Source organism: Talpa europaea, assembly GCF_964194135.1.
Source record: "Talpa europaea genome assembly, chromosome: 8".
Taxonomy (NCBI): Eukaryota; Metazoa; Chordata; class Mammalia; order Eulipotyphla; family Talpidae; genus Talpa; species Talpa europaea.
This window is the reverse complement of record NC_140075.1, coordinates 82,923,403-82,942,404: the sequence shown is the minus strand read 5'-3', so window position 1 is coordinate 82,942,404 and position 19,002 is coordinate 82,923,403. Positions and strand designations below refer to the sequence as shown.

General features: G+C 37.5%; 1 protein-coding gene across 1 annotated transcript; it reads right to left on the bottom strand.

Annotated features, from left to right (window-relative positions):
- Positions 1-222: 222 nt before the first annotated feature.
- Positions 223-17,812, bottom strand: GNG2 (G protein subunit gamma 2; the record flags this gene model as incomplete). The annotated part of the gene is made up of 2 exons (XM_084240575.1): positions 17,660-17,812; positions 223-351 (listed from the first exon to the last, which is right to left on the bottom strand). Exons 1-2 carry the CDS (start codon positions 17,804-17,806, stop codon positions 223-225), a joined length of 276 nt encoding a protein of 91 aa, XP_084096701.1. The 5' UTR covers positions 17,807-17,812.
- Between the last annotated feature and the right edge of the window lie 1,190 nt (positions 17,813-19,002).

Genomic DNA, 19,002 nt, shown 5'->3' with positions numbered 1-19,002 from the left:
CTCCAGGCAGTTCTGCAGGTATCAGACCTCTTAATGCAGGATGTGGATCGGCTTTCGTTCTCATAAAGGGGACCAGATCTTTAAACATGCATAGCCTGGAGTTTCCAGGATGGTTCTCTTCACTCTCTTTAAATGCTGTGGACTAGAAAGGCGCCCACTTTGCTAAAAACTCTACATCAGTGTCCCAGGAGCCCCAAGGCTCTTCAGGTTCCTCTCGAAGACTTAAAGGATGGCACAGAAAAACTTCTTCTCCCTAAATGGGTTCTCTGAAGCCGGAACAGGGGTCAGAAGGGGATCTTCCTTGGCATGCGCTTCACAGTAGGCCATCAAGTCTGCAGCTGCCTTGGATACCTGGGAAGGAAGACAAAAACAACCGAAACTTTAGATTAGGGTGTTGGCGAGGGTGCAGTCAATCAAGGTCCAGGCTTTGGTTGTTCAACTGCCCTCAAGGATTTGGATTCAAATCTTTGCTCCACCACTTTTATTAGCTTGGATTAAAGCGAAGAAAGACATTCAGCCTCTATTGGCCTGTGTGTCCTCATCTGCAGAGAAGGTGATGATGTTGATCTCACAGGATTGTTGAAAGTAGGTCTGTGACCAGGGTGAGGTGAGGCACTGAGGGCATAAAATTGAAGGGGGCACTCACTGTCAGGGTCACACCAGAGTCAAGCTTGCATTTGTACAGCCCTGACAGTAGGTTTCTTCTTCAGCAAGTTCCTATATAATCCTAACTCTGGCTGCCAGGGTTAAATGAGATCATGCATGTAAATCATTTAGTACCTGGAACACAGTTAGCTTTTCACACAGTTGAGTCATTATTATCATTCTGTAGTTGTGCCTTTCTACTTCTTCTTGTGCTAGTGATCCCTAAAGTCACACTAATTTCTTTTAACAATTGTTATCTTGTCCTCAAAAGTTTCGAAATCTGGCATTGATTTGGTCTCCTCTGGATGAAAGTCCTCTTGGGCATTCATTTCCAGGAGAGACAGGCTTCATCCACATTAGAGATTTGCCTGGGCAAATAATTTTCCTTCATAGTCAGCTTATCTAGAGTTTCTAAAAATTTTTCAGCTGCCTTCACATCAGGATTTGAAGACTCACCATATACTTTCGCAGTATGTGAAAAATGAGTCATTTGAATCACACAGAGTAAACAATAAATTCAACATCATAGTCAGGTCCAGCCTTTCCTTTCAATATCATACAATGTTTTTGCTCTGGTTGTGATGGTGAAGGAGCTGAGAGGGTTATATTTCTGTGTCGGATCTTCTTCAATCCAAATCATTGGAAGTATCTCCACACCTGATAATAGTCCCCTTTCAAAGTTTTGTTAGTTATTTTTGCTTTCAATGAAGCAGGACCTTTAACAATTTTCATCACTTTGTTCTTATTCTTCAAGATCATAGCTATTGTGGAATGGGACATATGTGAATGTTGAGTGATAACGTCATTGATTTTCCTCTTTCACAGTCCTTAATCATTTTTAACTTCATTTCCAGGGCAATCACTCAACACGGACTCTTACTGGCAACATTAGCCTTGAATTTTGTATGCTTGGGGGCCTGGATGAACAAAATAACATGTGATTAAAGCAAGTAAAAAAGGAAAATTATGCTCTCAAGAAACACAGTAACAAGACTTGTATGAGGCTGCTACAGGTGTAAATGCTATGATGTCACTAGGCCATAGGGAATTTGGAGCAGTGTCACACATTGGTCTATCATGGACCAAATATCCTTATGTGGCATATGCCTGTATGATATATATCATCAATACGTTATCATTTATCACACGTTTCTTCAACCAAACATTATTCCCTTTAGGGAATTCCATTGGAAGTCTGGTCAGTGAGTTTGGTGAGGCTGTAATTTCTCACATTTCTATAGTTCCTTGTTGGGAGTTGCCTGGGTTATCTTTCTTTGACCAGTGTAAAAAATGGCAAATTTTTACTTCCTAAGGTAGATTTAATTTTGGGGAAGTAAGTTAAAAATCATTGGTAGTCACAGCTGAGTACTGGGTGATGATCCACGTAAGGAATGCCATTGGGGTGAAAACCCATAAAAACAAGTCAATTTCTTATGTGACATAACACACTTGCTTTGGGAATCACTCCAAAAGATTTTTCCACATTACTGTACACTATGATAGCCTTCCTAGTGATCACTGAAAGAACAATCCTCTGTAAAAGTGGGTTAGATTATATTGTTAAAGAGATTCACTGCCTCTCCTTGCATACCCACACAATGACATCAGACTTGCTCTGGCCAATGATATGTGAACAGAAGTGATGTGGATTGCTTTGGGGCAGAAGCTTCAAGAGCCAATGCACACTTAGCCATGTTCTTTCCCCTCTGCTGCTTTGTCCAAATGAAATAATTTACTCCTAATTGATTCATAAAAGACATAGTGGTCGTACCCCTGGATTTGTTCCTTGTCCAGGGTTGAGTTGGTCAGAACTTTGTCACTTCAATGTTATTGTTTACTGGTGGAATTGAGAATTGCACCTTCGAATCCTGTGAATCTTTTGAATCTGTTTCCTTAATCACAGACCAGATAGAGAATGCTGCATCTGCCAGGGTCCCTGACAAAGGTTACTTGTGTGTGTGTGTGTGTGGGGGGGAAGGGAGTTGTGGAGGGGTGGGTGAGATCATTTAAAATCTACTCTTTCAGCAACTTGTAAGTATCTAATATAGTATTGTTAACTAGAGTCACCATACTGTACATTTGTTTATCATTTAACTGGAAATTTTCACCCTTTGGCCAATATCTCCTCATTTTACTCACTCCCTACCCCTACCCAAGACCATGGCAATCACCATTTTAGTCTGCTTTTTTGAGTTTGGCTTTTTAAAAGTCCACATTTATTTTTTATGATAAAATTAATTTTATTATGCTCACTTTAATAATATTACATTTGAGATATATATACACACACACACAGATAGTGAATATTCTATAGTTCTTGCCATACTGTCTATCCAGAATTCAGATGAGATCATACAGTATCTTTCCCTGTTTGACTTCTCTCCCTTATTATAATGCCTTCAAGTTTCATTCACATTGTCACAAATGGTAGGATTTCCTTTTTTCTGGTGGTGGAATAATAATCCATTGTACATATATATCACATCTTTATTCATTCAATCATTGATGAATTAGGTTGCTTCCATATCTTGGTTAGTCATATATTGTGAGTTAATGCTGCAATGAACAGGAAAGTGCAGATAACTCTTAAGATCCTGATTTCCTTTCCTTTGGAAAAATACTCAGAGATGGGTTTACTGGTTCATATGGTAGTTCTATTTTTGGTATTTTAAGGAGCCTCTACTGTTTTCTATAATGACTATACCAACTTACATTCCCAATAGTCCAGCAGGTTCTCTTTCCTCCACATCCTTTACAACACTAATTTCTTGTCTTTTTTATAATAACCAGTCTAACAAGTGTGAGGCAATATCTCATTATGATTTTGATTTGCATTTCCATGATTTATAACACTGAGCATTTTTTCATGTGCTATTAGTCACTTAAATGTTTTCTTTGAAAATTTCCTATTCCGTTCCTCTGCCTATTTAAAATCCTATTTTTGTTATTGATTTGTAGAAATTCCTTATGAATTTTGGATATTAACTCCTTATCAGATGTATGGTTTACAAATATTTTCTTCCATTTCCTAAGTTGCCTTTCCATTTTGTTGCTTGGTTCTTTTGCTGTGAAGAAATAGTTTAGTTTCAGGTAGACCCACTTATTTTTTGTGCTTTTGTTGCAAGAGTTTTGTTTTGTTGAGTTTTTTTGCTTGTTTTGCTTTATTTTTGTGTCAAGAAAGTATTGCTAAGACCCAAGTCTAGGAGATTACCTCCTATGTTTTCTTTTCAGAATTTTATGATTCCAAATCTTATATATAAGTCTTAGATCCATTTTGAGTTAATTTTTGTGAGTGGTATAAGATAGAATCCAATTTCATTCTTTCACATATAATTATCCATTCTTCCCAGCACCATTTATTTGAAGAGAGTATCCTTTTCCATTGAATAATCTTGGTTTCCCTCACCAAATATTAATTGATGGTATATGAATAATTTTTGGCTGTTGGTTATGTTCCACTGGTCTATGTGTCTATTTTTATGCCATGTTATAGTTTTACAATAAAGTTTGAAATCAGGAAACTATGATATCTCCAGTTGTGTTCTTTCTCAGAATTACTTTTTAATCTTTTGTAGTTCTTATATGAATTAAATATAATTTTTCCTATTTTTATAGAGAACACCACTGGAATTTTGATTGTTTACATTGGACTCTATAGATGGCTAGTATGAATATTCCAGCAATATTAGCTCTTTTGATCCATTAACAGAGGATATCTTTCCATTTGCTTAGGTCTTCAATTTTTTTGATCAAATTTTATCGTTTTCAGTGTACAGATCTTTTACCAATGTTGGAAAATTTATTGCCAAGTATCTTATTATGTTTGATGTTTTTGTGAATGGGAATTTCTTTCTTTAATAGCTTTCATTTTTAGCTATTTTGTTGTTAGTGTACAAAAACCCAAGTGATTTCTGTATATTGAATTTATATCCTGCTAATTTAGTGGACAGTTTTTTTGGGTGGAATTTTTAGGATTTTCTATACATAGTATCATATTAACTTCAAACAGAGATAATTTTACTTCTTTCTTTACAATTTGTATACCTTTTATTTACTTTTTCTTTTACTGATTGGGTAGAAATTCCAATTCTGTCTTGAACAGGAGTAGTAGGAGTAGGGACCTTTGTGGTATTCCTGATCTGAAAGGAAAAACTTTCAGTCTTTTATCACTGAGTATGAAGTTAGCGGTAGGCTTGTCATATACGACCTTATATTGAGGTATATTCTTTCTATGCCAAAAATTCTGAATTTTTATCATGAAAGGGTGTTATATTTTGTTAAATGCCTTTCTGTATCAATTGAGATGATCATATGATTTTTATCTTTCACTCCATTATAATATTAGTTGATTTGTGTACATTGCACCAACCTTGCATAGCAGGGATAAATCCCACTTGATTGTGTGGTGTATGACCTTCTTAATGGCTGTTTAATTTGCTCTGCTAATATTTTATTGAGAAAATTTTGCATCAATATTTGCCTGTAGTATTGGCCTGCAGCTCTCTTTCCTTGTAATATCCTTACCTGGCCTTGATATCAGGTCTTGTAAAATTAGTTTGATAGCATTCCCTCCTTTTCAATTTTTTTGAAGAGTTTGAGTAGTATTGTTATTCTTTAAATGTTCGTTAGAGTTCATGATGAAAACCATGTCATCCTGGATATTTCTTTTGCAGAAGTTTTTGATTATTAACTCAATTTCCTTTTTACTAGTCTGTTCAGATTTTCTATTTCTTTATGATTTAGTATGTTCCCAGTAATTTGCACATTTTTTCTTCAGTTATCCAAGCTGTTGGCATATAATTGTTCATAGCAATCTCTCATAATCCTTTATATTGCTATGATATCAATTGTAACGTCTCCTTTTTCATTTTCAAATTTTAATTCTCTATTTTTCTTGGTAAATCCAGTTAACCATTTGTCTATTTATTTTTAAAAAAGAACCCAGCTTTAATTTCATTGTTCATTGATCTTTCCTATTGTCCTTTTTAATTGTCACTTGTTTGGGCCTAATTTGTTCCTCTTTTTCTAGTTCCTTGAAGTAAAAAGTTAGAGTCTTTGAGATCTTTCTTTTCTTTTTAATATAGACATTTATTGCTATAAATTTCCCTCTTAGAACTACTTTTGTTGCATCACATAAATTTTGGTTTGTCTTATTTTCATATTTGTTTGAAGATTTTTTTTTTTTTTTTATTTCTTTTTTCTCCCTTCTTCGATCCACTGGTTGACTGTTCAGGAGGTTTTTTTTTTTTTTTTTTAATTTCTTCATAGTTGTGAATTTTTCAGTTTTTCTCCTGTAATTTCTTTCTAATTTCCTATCATGCAGTTGAAAAAGATTCTTAGGGTTATTTTAACCTTCTTAAATGTGTTAAGACTTCTACAGTTATTGGATGAAATGTTCTCATATCTCTGTTAGGTCCATTTGGTCTAAAGTATAGTTCAAATTTAATATTTCCTGATTAGTTTTCTATCTGGATTATCATTTCATTGATGAAAATAAGTTGTTGAAATCCTTTATTATTATTTTAGTGTTAATTTCTCCCCTCATATCTATTAGTATTTGCTTAATATATTTAGGTGCTCTGATGTTGAGTATATATATTTCTAATTGTTTTGTCCTTTTGATGAAATGAATGACTCTTTTATAATTATATAATGACCTTTGTTTCTTGTTAGTTTTTGACTTAGAGTTCATTCATTAACAGGCATCACATTGCTTTTAAAAATATTTTTATTATGTTCTCATTTTGTTCCAGACATTGAGTTTCTCCTTTTGATCTCTTCTGATCTACACAATAATCCTGAAATAGGAACTATTATCTTGACTTTATAGATGAAAAATTGAGGCTCAGCAGATTGCAGGAGTTGTTCAATGTCATATAGCAAACCATGTGGCAAAACAAAAAATAACTTGAACCCTGATTCTTTGCCATTAAGAAAATATATCTACATCAGCTATTTACATACAAATTACTAAAATGGAGGGTTAGTTCCAAAGATTGAAATTGAAATTCTTTGTGCATCTTTATGAAATGCTATGACAAAAAAAAAAAAAAAAGGAAGAAAGAAAAGGAAAACAGCCTGTTCTTGTCTTAGCTCCTCTAAATGAAAGCAAAGGACAGACTTTCTACTGAATCTCAATTACTCTTTTGTGTGCCTTTTCCTTGTTTGAGCCATAGTCATTATTACATCAAACAGGAGCTTAGCTGTAAGCAGCAGAGACTGCACAACAGTAATATCTACATTCACTTGCTAAAAAGAGTAGTATAATTATCCCTATTAATTTTTAGTGTCCACACACAAATATGTAGCAGGAATTTTGAAGTCTTTTTATGAGTTATGAGTATAGTGCTATATTTGGCAATATTAATAGCTTAGAGTTGTTCCATTATACCTGATTCTGAAAAGTTTTCTTCTCAAAATATGTTTTACCTTGTTTCCTCAACTAGATTATAATTGCCTGTGATCCACAGACCTAGACAATGTCAGAATCCTAGCAGTAATTAGAATAGCTGCTAATATTTATTAATACTTTCTATATGTCAGATTTGTTCTAACCACCTTATATGTATCTAATTTAACTCTTAAAACAACAATATAGGTCATAGCTATTATTATCCTCAACTTAAATATGTCAAGTTTAGACTTTACTGGGTAGGTGTTCTATGTCTCTATGTTTCAGTATTTTTGACTTAATGTTTATATTCTTCTTTCTAATTCATAACTGTCATCTTTGTTCCCTTCTCTACAATTAATCACAGCAATGGTGTTCCTGGAAAATCTTGCTTTCTGACTATCCCTGCTAATGTTTTGCACACAGATTTTTATTTTTACATTGCTAGACCTACTTCTTTCATGGAGATATTCCCAGTACCTCTAAGCAATCTCTTCCTTTTCTATCCTGTTGATTCCTTCTACAAAAACATATGAAGTCTGTCTTCTATTACCTTTCACAAGGCCTATTTCAAGGGTCCATATTCTGTCTCCATAATTACTGAAATAACTCTTACATAAAATGTGCTCTATTTGGGTTTCCCAAGTAATGTGCTATAGACCAAATGTTTGTGTCCTCTTTCCCACCCCATCCTGAATTCATATGTTTAAACCCCAACCTACAATGTCATGGTATTAGAAGGTGGGACATTTGAGAGGTGATCTGGGTATGAGAACAGAATCCTCATGAATGGGATGAGTGCACCCTTATAAGAGAGAACCCAGAGGACTTTCCAACCCCTTCTACCATGGGATGTAGACACAAAGACAGTTATCTATGAACCAGGAGGTAGGCCCTAATCAGATATAAAATCTTGACTTCCCAGCTTCCAGAACTGTGAAAAATAAATTTCTGTTGTTTACAAGCCATCCCAGTTTATGGTATTCTGTTATAGTAGTTCAAACAGATTAAAACAGAATTCATGGGTAGAACTTAGGGAATGAACTATGAACTTCAATTATAAAAGAAAATTTATATCTTTATTTTCACTAACCTTAAATAGAAATTTAGCATTATTTCACATTACAGATGTAGACAACAAGCTACAGTAGCACTGGCAGTTCCTGTGACCTAGTTCAATAAAAGTCAGATTTTTTTATTGTAGATATTTCACTTATAAATACATCACAAATGATTTTCTGAAAAATATTGTGATAAACTATATTTTAATATAATTAGCTTCCTTTGTAGTTTACAAACATTCTGAGAAGAGTACCAAACAGTATTTTAGCCATAGTCAAAAAGGTCTAGAACACAAAAAAGTTAAGAATCTCAATTCTAAATAACTTTTGTACATTTAAGGCTGAGCTAAGAGTAGTATTCTCTATAATGCAGCTAGAAAAATATTTTAAAAATATAAATTGGTTAATGTCATAAACTATTTAAAATCTTCCCACTGCTTCCTATTATGATTTGCAGAAAACTGAAACAAAAAGAGCCTGTGAGTCCTGCTTGCTTTGGGTCAGCACATCTCTCTAATTTCATGTTGTAGCATTATTCTCTTCCCCACATAGGTGCCCTCTAACTTTGTAAAAGCTCCAAGTTCCTTTCTTTCTCAGTGTATAACATATACAATCCCCTGGAACATTCTTCTCCCTATTTCCTCGTTAGGTTGATTCCTTCTCTTCCTTTAGGAGTGAGCTGAAATATTGCTACTTCTCTAAGTCTTGACTGACTACTTCATCCTACCGTGATTTTCCTCATTATTCTCTTTCAGAGCATCCCATAGTTTTCCATCCCAGAAAAAACACTTATCACAATATATAATTAGGACCATTTTTTTGTTTATATGTCATTTAATATGTCTTTCCCTTTAGGCACTACACTCTATGAAGGCAGGAATCACAACTACCTTATTCACCACTGTATAATCAGTGCCTGGCAGGTAGTAGGCACTCAATTGCTGAAGGAGTTCTCAGGCATAATCTATTCAACAGACACTCCATTCAACTACTATTTACTCAGTACCTACTATGCCAAGCACAGTTCTAGAAGCTTAGGAAAATCAGAAAACAAATGCACAAAGATTCCTGCCCTTGTGGAACTTGCATAGTATTATGGAGTTCCAATTCTGAATACTATATACTAACAGAGTTCAATCAAATCCCTGCTTTAACTAAAAAACTGACAAGGCATATTAACAGATTTTTTTTTTTTAATGTTACAGCACAGAGCAATGATCCCTGAGAAAAGGGAAGACAAGATAAGCCTTATAATTTCCCCAGCTCACTGCCTAAAAAAGTGTCCAGTCCATAGCACAGGGAGTGGGCACGGGACCATTCAGGAATCTTCCTGAGCTGAAGAATGAGAAACAGGGAAGGAAGACACACAACACAAACAAACACACACAGCTATGGAGGTCTCCAGAAGATTCCTCTTAAATCTTTAGAATACTGATCTGCATATGAATACTGAGCTGCCTATGTGTGGGGGGAAAATGCTTGAACCTATGCAAAGGATTTCAGGAAAGATGAAATGAAACAATCCCTAATGAGCCCAGAGGCTAGAGTAATTTGAGTCTCTGCTGGTTGGAATAGAATGACCTCATATCACAGAGAGGTTTGAATGGAGTCCTAAAATGGGCATTGCTTCAGTTGTTGTGGCCCCACCTATCAAAGTTTAAAAGTAAGCCTTGATTAGATCAAAATGTTTCTGAGTAACTTCACTGTACCCCAGAACAAACCCAACATTTAAAGGAATACAAAAAGAAATTCCAGCTTGCCACAGGTAACTTTTGTTTGGAATCAACAACTTTAAGAATCCCCCCTTTTTTTTTTAAAGTCAGGCATGCAAATAAGTAGGAAACAAATATCTCTCATGTGGTGAGAAAAAGTAATCCCAAGAAAAAGACTCAAAGTTGATGCAGATGATAAATTAGTAAAGATGTTGTCGAAATAGTGTCCACTACTATAAACAGTGTCCATGTAATCAAGAAGATAGGGGAAAGTAAACAATAAAAAGAGACATGGAAGATATTTAAAAAGACCTAAATGCAATCTCTGGAGATTATAATTACACTGGAGGGATTTAGCATCAGATTAGAAAATGCAGAAGAAAAGATAACTTGAAGACAACTATAGAAACTTCAAAAGGAAGCACAGAGAGATAATAGACTGAAAAAAAAAACCATAGAGCATACTTATACAATTTCAGGTGGCCTAAAATACATATAATTGGAATGTTTGAAGGAGTAGAGAGACAAAGTAGGTAGAGGGAAGAAAAATTATTTGAAGACAGAGTGACTCAAATTTTTCCAAATTTTTTTTCCCCCCAATCAGGGCCTTTTTTAAAAATAATATTTATTTATTTATTTTTAAAGATTTATTTATTTATACAAGCACTGGGTACAGTCAGAAGCACGGGAGGGTGAGAGAATTCACCAGAGCCAGAGCAGGGAGCAGAACAGGCAGAAGGACCGAAGTACACTGCTGAGGGGAGCAGCGGGTGGCAGGAGAGGTCTGCGCGCCATGTGGGACCCTCACCTGGTGGCCGGGGATGGAACGGGCACTGCAGAGGCTGCGGGCAGCTTCACAGCCCAGCACTCAACCACTGCGCCACCGGGGAGGCCCAATTTTTCCAAATTTGATGAACATTACAAACCTACAGATTCAAGTAATTCAACAAATCCCAAATGAAGAAACATGAATCAAACTATACCAATGGACAGCATAATCAAATTGCTTATGTAGTATTTGAGTGGGAGAATGGAAAAATGGAACATAAAACATAATAAGTAGTTATAGACAATATTAGAAGATAGTTTTATAAAAAAAAGAAAAGTAGAGCAGGATAAAAGGAACTGACAGTGTGTGGATGTGGGGGTATAATAAGGAGCAGGTTGGAACAGGTTTTGTGGAGAAGATAATGAATCTTTGGGTAAAAGCTTAAAGAATGAAGGTAAAAATGAGAAAAGAGGAGACATTGACTTATATTTTAAAGGAGCTCTCTGAATGTTATGTTTAAAACAAGACTCTATGGGAGTCAAATGTAGAAGCACAGATTATCTTGGACACTATTGCTATCATCCAAGTGAGAGGTAACAGTGGTTCAGAATACAGTAATACTAGCAGAGGTGATACAAAGTGGTATAATTCTGGATAAAAAAATTGAATGTAGAATCACCAGGATTTTCTGATGGATTAGAAATCAGTACTTCGTATGGATTTAAAGGCTCATGGATGAGAAAAATGAAGAGTGATTCCAAATTTTTGGATTGAGTAAATGCAAAGATGGAGTTGCTATCATTTCAACTGGTTAAGGCTGCAGAGAGCAAAGTTCTTGTCAGGATGACCAGGATTTCAGTTTTAATAGGTTAAAATCAAAACATCTATTCATGAGATGTACGATGCTAGAGTCTGGAACCAGCAAAGCAAATTTAGAAGTAGTCTATAAGAGTGGGGCACATTGAGAGCCAAATGAAGAAAGTACTTCGAGGCATCAAGAGACATTAATCCAGGTTAAAAGTTCCAAATACATCAAGTAACGTTAAACCTGAGAACTATTAGATTTAGCAATCTGGAGTAACTGGTGACCTTGATGAGAGAAGGGTCAGTGGTGGGAAGGAAAGTCTCACTGCAATGGGTTTAGAGTAAATAGGGTGGGCCTTCTCCTCCTTCTTCTTCTCCCTTAATAATTCTGTCTTAAAGTAGTTTTCCTCACCAGGTCAGTGCCCAAGATGGGTTGTCAGAGCTCCAGCAGGGTGAAGAGAGCTTATGTGCAGGAGGAAGTCTGGGGAGGAGTGTGAGAGGCCAAGTGAGCTGTGGAAGGCATCCATGATGGCAAGGAGATGCTGTGGAGTAGAAACTTAGTTCTCTAAAGGGGATTCGACCAAACAAGAATAAGAGATGCCAGGCTCCTTATTGTCAGTAAATGGAGTTACAAATACAGAAAGTAGAAACCCGTGGTGTAGGGTAGTACCTGGTGGAGTTGGTGTGACCTCATAGTTCCATATCACATATAAATAAGTAAACAGAGATGTGGAACATTCTCTCCCTCTCTCTCTCTCTCTGTGTGTGTGTGTGGTGTGTGTGTTCTTTAGCTCTGCCCACTGATAGAATCTACGAGCACCCAACTTCAGCAATTAGCACATGTAGCAACCAGAGCTTGATTTCTAAACACTATTCTTTTTTTTTTTAATGTTTTATTTATTTATTTATTTATTTATTTATTTATTTATTTATTTATTTATTTATTAATTCATTCATTCATTCATACAAGCACTGGGTACAGTCAGAAACGCGGGAGGGTGAGAGAATTCACCAGAGTCAGAGCAGGATGCAGAACAGGCAGAAGGACCGAAGTACACTGCTGAGGGGAGCAGCAGGCGGCAGGAGAGGTCTAGCGCACCATGTGGGACCCTCCTCTGGTGGCAGGGGAGCAGCCGGGGATCGAACCGGCACTGCAGAGGCTGCGGGCAGCTTCGCAACCCAGCGCTCAACCGCGCGCCACCGGGGAGGCCCTCTAAACACTATTCTTAAAGGAACTAGTGTTCTTTGGAGAAAAGGATGTTCCAGGGTAGGGACAGGGAAATAACAAGAGAATCCTAGAACATCTTTTTGTGCCAAGAACTAAGGAAACAAATAATGATAAAGGCATGTCAAAAGGGCACTGTCACAAGCTTTTTAGTTTGCCAGTTCGAAAACTGAAATAAACAAGAATAGTAGTGGGTTACATACCAATGGATAAAAGAGGAAACCATGAAACCATACTAATGTAATTAAACGAATTTTACATAACAGAATGTTTGATGAAGATAGTTATATAGTCTTAAGATCCCTCCTCCAAACTCCAAATTTTATTAACTACAATGGGAAAAAGAATAACTTTACAGGGAGACTCCTGAAAGACACTACTTTAATCAAGTTATCAACATTAACATCACCAGTGAGGACCCATTTGAAATCATATGCCTCTGATAGAATGCAATAAGATAAACTCCCGACAGTTCTGTGATGCTAATGCCATGGTTTTGTGACCTGAATTTAATCATTAAGAAATCTCAAACAAACCCAAATTGAGTAATACTATACAATATAAATAATCTTTGTAAATGTCAAGGTTATGAAAATCTAGGAAGTCTAAGGAACTGTGCCTGACAGCACAACTAAATGCAACATAATTTTGAGCTGGGACTTGCTCCTGAAAGGCTCATTATTGGGATGATTTGCAAAATTTAAGTGGAGTTTGAAGATTAGAAGGTTTCAATGTAGCAATGCCAATTTTGTTATTCTGATGGCTATGCTATGACTATATACCACACTTTTCCTTGCAGGAAATACACACTAATCTGTTGGTAACTTAATTCTCAGATGATTTAGGGGAAAGCAAAACTCTTTGAAATGTATTGAAAACTTTCCTGTATGTTTAGAGATTATTTCTGGAGTGAAAATAATTTTTAAAAAGAGAGAAATTAGGGATAGTGAATATAAGCAAAATTTTCAAGGAGTTAGGCTACAAAGTAGAACAAACAAATGAGTCAAAATGAGGGGTTTAAGAGCAAAAAATTAAAATTTTATGTAAGATGGAGAAATAACACTATGTTTGTATGCTGATGGAAATGATGAAATGGAGCAGAAGTGATGGCAGGTGGTGGTGGGGATGTGTCGTTGTTTAGGGACATCACATGTGATACATAATGATAAGAACATGAAATCTCCCTAGATTAACAATGTTGAAACTCAGCTACCAAGTCATCTCACTAAACTAGACTAGGGTTGAGAACCAAGGAGTAAGAGAAGATGAACTCTAGATAGACCCAATAAAGGCTACCAGCCTCTGATCTTAACTCTGAAAAATCAGCAACCTGCTCTAGCAGATGCCCTGACCGCTCTGAGAAAAAACTGTTGTCAGTAAAAATAAAAACTAGACCCAAGAATCTAAACATAGTAAGTCTATCTTAATTACATCCTGAAACTGAGACACATCTTAAAATTGATGTTGCAAAATGCTTGCAAAGCATTAGGCAAAGATGTAAGCATGGACAGGTCATCACTGCCTATGTGTATGGGAAGTGTCTGTGTGTTTAGGGAATCAGCCATTCAACCACTCTGTCAGTTGAGTTGCCTGTATAATGGAGTCATCCAGGGTTGACCACTTCAATTTTTGCTTAAAATGATTTTAAAGATTATACTGGGATTGGAGCTTGAAATGGGAGCTTACAGTGAATGTCAGACATTGACTGTCACAGGCTTGGCATTATTACTATTTTTTTTTTGAATTTCATTGAATATTCTTCTATTATCACAGTTTTATTTTGGTTATTTATATTCATTCTTATACATTTTTCCAAACCATAGATGTAATAGGAAATGTCTCATGGCCATGACTCCTGGCCAAGTATGTTACGCTTACTACATAAATGTAGCTTTAACAAGTGTCCATCGTAGCACCAGCAAGGATGCAAAGGAATAGAAACATGGTCTTAAATTATGAGGACTGTGTAGTTTCATTGGAAAAGTTTATCTGGTGAAGGTGAGATTAACTAGGAAATATGATCAGAACAGAAAAAGAGATTTATGGTCCAGTGGGGATTTGATCTGATCTCCAGTGTACGCTAGAGGAGTTAAGGATTGCATGATGTCTTAGTCCATTTAGGCTGCTATAACAAAATAGCATTGATAGGGTGAATTATAAACAATAGAATTTCTCCCATTTTTGGAGGCTGGGAAGTCTAAGATCAAGATGCAGACAGCTTCAGTTCTAGAGTGTGCCCACCTACTGGTTCAGAGATGGTTCTATGTAACCCTGCATGATGAAAGGGGCAAGGGAGCTCTCTGGGCAAGGCAGCATTCTCTTTTTTTATAAACATTGTATTACTCTTTACTGAGATAAGGTTGGTATACAATACCATATATGATTCAGGGGTACAGGTTCACACCTTCTCATATGTGTTACCACACCACACCCACCACCAAGGCATGTGGAATCTCTTTTACATGGGTATTAATCCTGTTCATTCAGTCTCTGCCCTCATGACCTAATCATCCCAAGGGCCCCACCTCCTAATAGCATCACATGGAGGTTAGCATTTCATTATATCCATTTTTTTTGGGGGGGGACACAAACATTCAATCTATAGTAGAGAGGAAGAGAATAAGAGAGAGAAGGTATTTTCTGAGGGACCTGGAACAACCCAAAGGTTAGGAATTTGCATAGCATTTCTTGGGCTAGTCAAGAGAGCAGTTGAAATAGTCTATTGGGTATGTTTGGGAGAGATGAGAAACAAGTTTGACATTTCTATGTGGGGTCAATCATTTTATCCATGTTCTTAATCTTTTGCTCTCACATCATGTTATTCTTCATGACATTAACAATGACCTTTGTCAAAGAGTATCTTCTCAGATTACAATGGGTTTTGCCATTCCTTAACTATCTGTCCCTTTTTAGCCACATGAGTGGCTTAATTTCTAAGAGCCTCATTTGTGCAAGGTGGTTCAATTCTAAAACCAGCCCACTGAAACTGCATATGGCTCCTTATTGCTAGAACAAAGAGGCGAGTCCAGGAATATGGGATTGAGACTAAAAGGGGTTAAGTCAATCTATCTTCATGGAAGAATTGTGATATGTGACCCTAGTACCCACGGGCAGCCCATCTTATGTCTGCCATATGGAAGAGGCAGCTGACAAATCCACTCCTTCCAGGAAAAGAAAAAGGCAGATATACAGAGAGAAGCAGAGACATTTAAGGGAGCACTCACAGTTCCGGATGGCCTTCCAGTTCTCACTTCCTCTGCCTCCCCAGCTATATTTCTGCTCTTGGATTCTGAGACACCCTGTATCTTTTAAAATCAACCGCCTCCCCCAAGCCCTCTTGGCTTCAGCTAGCTTGTTAGGTTCCTATTATTAGAAACCCAAATAATCTTAATATAGTGATGAATAAACAGATTTACTGAAGTCCTGCTACCCTTTACTTTCGTACATGCTTTCTCAACTTGTGCTCTAAGGTCAAGCTTTCCTTCATTTTGCCTTTGCTTGGGATTAGTGTGAGACTACTGCTGTTTCATATATTTGCATGTCAGCCTCTCCAATCCTTCTCTGTCCCTTCTTCCAGACCCCTTTCCAGCTTCCTTGATTTCTTTTTACTTTCTATCAGTGAATGAAATGCTAGCAAAGAAATATATAAAGGTTGGAAGTATAATTCATGTATATCTAAGGTTTATGAACAGATAATGGATTTCTTAGCCTAAATCTTCCAAGATCTGTGATACAGAGAAGACAAGAAGGCTTAAAAATGAATGCATTTTTCAGATCCTCTTACAGAGGGTCACTCTGTGCAGCCAAGTTATTCTGGAGGCCACAGGAGGCCAGCAGGAGGGTTTGTTCCTGCTGAAGAGACCTCTGGCAGGTCCAGTTCCAGTGGTATCCCCCTCCTTTTTCCCTATTCCTATGTCTTCAGCCCAGAAGTCTGCCAGATGTATATAAATCTGCCCATTAGAGCTTGAAGAGGTCACCACTGACTGGACAATCACAAAGCTGGCATCTCCAGAGAGAAGCCCCTTCCTGCTGAAAAGATGCTGCTGAAAGGATGCTGCACTGAAAGGAGATGCTCTGATGCTTGAAGCCTGTAAGAGATTCCTACAGGCAGATCACCAAGCCCTAAGCCAGCTAGCTGACAACTGTGTCAACACAGTTGCAGTTTTACCCAACAGCTAAACTAAAAATAATCTGTCACTTTACCACAGCATGCCTGCCTGGCTCTGATGCACAGAGCAAATGCCGAAACACAGGCTGTTGCTGCATTTCCAGTAATTTAAGGTCTAATGACATCAAGAGGGCTTCAGAGATTTGAATGTGAAGATCACCAAGGGAGGCAACTGGTTACTTGGTGTTCATTTAATTAGACCAATGCTTTGTCTATCTTTTAGTAGTGACATCTTTGGTTTCTTCAGAAGTAGGGTAACTCAGGGTGTGGGGTTAGCTTCTTTCTGATAAGATTTGGTAATCTGCTTTTGGGGGGTCTTACTTGCATCAATGAGAACATGTCTTTTTGGAACCCCTTACAAGACCCTTACAAGACCGTTAATGGCAAGAATCATGAATATATCTTAATCTATTTCTATGTCTGTATGACGTAACAAGGTCTGGTAATTTAGAAAGCTCTTAAAATATGTATCAGATAAACAAATAAACAACTGAAAAATAGCAACAACCCAACCTTATGATGAAAGTCTGGGAAAGCTTCTTAAAGGACATAATGATTGCTCTGAGTCTTTAAGGAGAAAGGTAGAGGAGGGTGAATTCCCTTGAAATTCTCATCAAGGGAATTAAAAAATGGTTTAGTATGGCATGTGGGTGAAAGGAAGGAGATGAAACTAATACATTTAATTTATATACTGTCACTTTATGCTAACATCAGCTAAAGAAGGCAAAGGTACATTAGAAAAATGAACTATTGTCTAACCATTATTTCTCTCCCATCTTACTGGTTTTATCTGTCTCTATGGAAAAATAGCCAAATGAGAACAGGCTGCAAATGATGCTCCTTATAATCAAGGTTATGAGTTGCAGGGACTGTTTTGTCCTCACCTTTATCCTGTCAATGTTAGCTTCCATCTTCAGCTGTTCTACCAGCTTCCTGGCTTGTGCTATGCTGGCGGTATTGTTGCTGGCCATTGGAGTACTGGGTAGTTCTTTCAAACACACTAGAAAAGAAAACAAAGAACAAGAATACATCAGAATTCATAAGCCACCAAATGTGAGGGTTTAACCCAATTGGGGTCTTCATCTTCTCCCATCTCTAGTCCAGCACTGCCTTGGATTAGCAGGCAGATCAGATGTGGTTTGCTTTTCCAACTCTCTCCACCTCTCCACTTCCATGCCTTCTGCATGGGAAAAAAACAAGGAATGTTTACCTATGTTGCCACATAGCAAAGCAAGTTACTAAAATTTAAAAATTTTTTGAAATAAGTCCCAAATGGTTAGGGCGATGGTATACTAGGACTGGTGTTACTTGTTGGCTACTATTATCATCAGATACTGAGTTAGGTGCTGCAGAGGATGTGGGTGAAAGATGAGCAAAGGGAAGAATGGTAGATTACACCACCCTTCAGGCTCAAGACACCAAGTTTAAAATGTTCTCTTTATAAGGCCTCCCAGGTGGCGCAAGGGGTTAAACACCACACTATGAAGATATCTGCAGCCTCTGCAGCACGAGTTCGATCCCCAGCTCGCCAGGGAGCAACCCTGTAGGGTAAGGTAAAAGTATCAGGCTTTTCAGCGCCCCCCCCCCCACCACCGATCCCCCATTAGGATAGATGACTGAACGCTGAGGTCCCAAATGCATGCCTGAAGGCAGGCACCTGGAAAAGGGTGTGGGGGCATATGTAGATTGGATTCACCGAGACTAAGACTGGGCTTTTAAGGGTGGCATCACAGGGATGCCAGCAGAAGCAGAACCACCAGAGAACGCCGGAGAGCCCAGAGTGAAGACTTGCTGGGGTCTGGGAGGCCTGCCAGCCTCCCGGCCCCCCCAGCACCCCTGCCTGCTGTCTACCTGGTAAATCCCAATAAAAGCCTGCAAAAGCCACTGAGGGCTCCAGGACTCTCCCTTTACCCCGTCTGCATAGAATCATAGAAAACCTGTACTGTACGCTTCCTGCTGCTACAAACCCATATGGTGCAGTAGACCTCTCCTGACTCGCCCGCTGCTCCCCTCAGCAGTGTACTTCAGTCAATCTGCCTGTTCTGTTCCCCACTCTGTCTCTGATGAATCCTCTCACCACCACCCCCACCCCTGCATCTCTGGCCTGTACCCCAGCTCTTGTATGCATAAATGAATAAATCTTAAAAAAATAAAATATTCTCTTTATGGGCTCAAACACCAATTTTCCAGCTATCTGTAAACACCCAGGAGTATTATAATGCAGAGT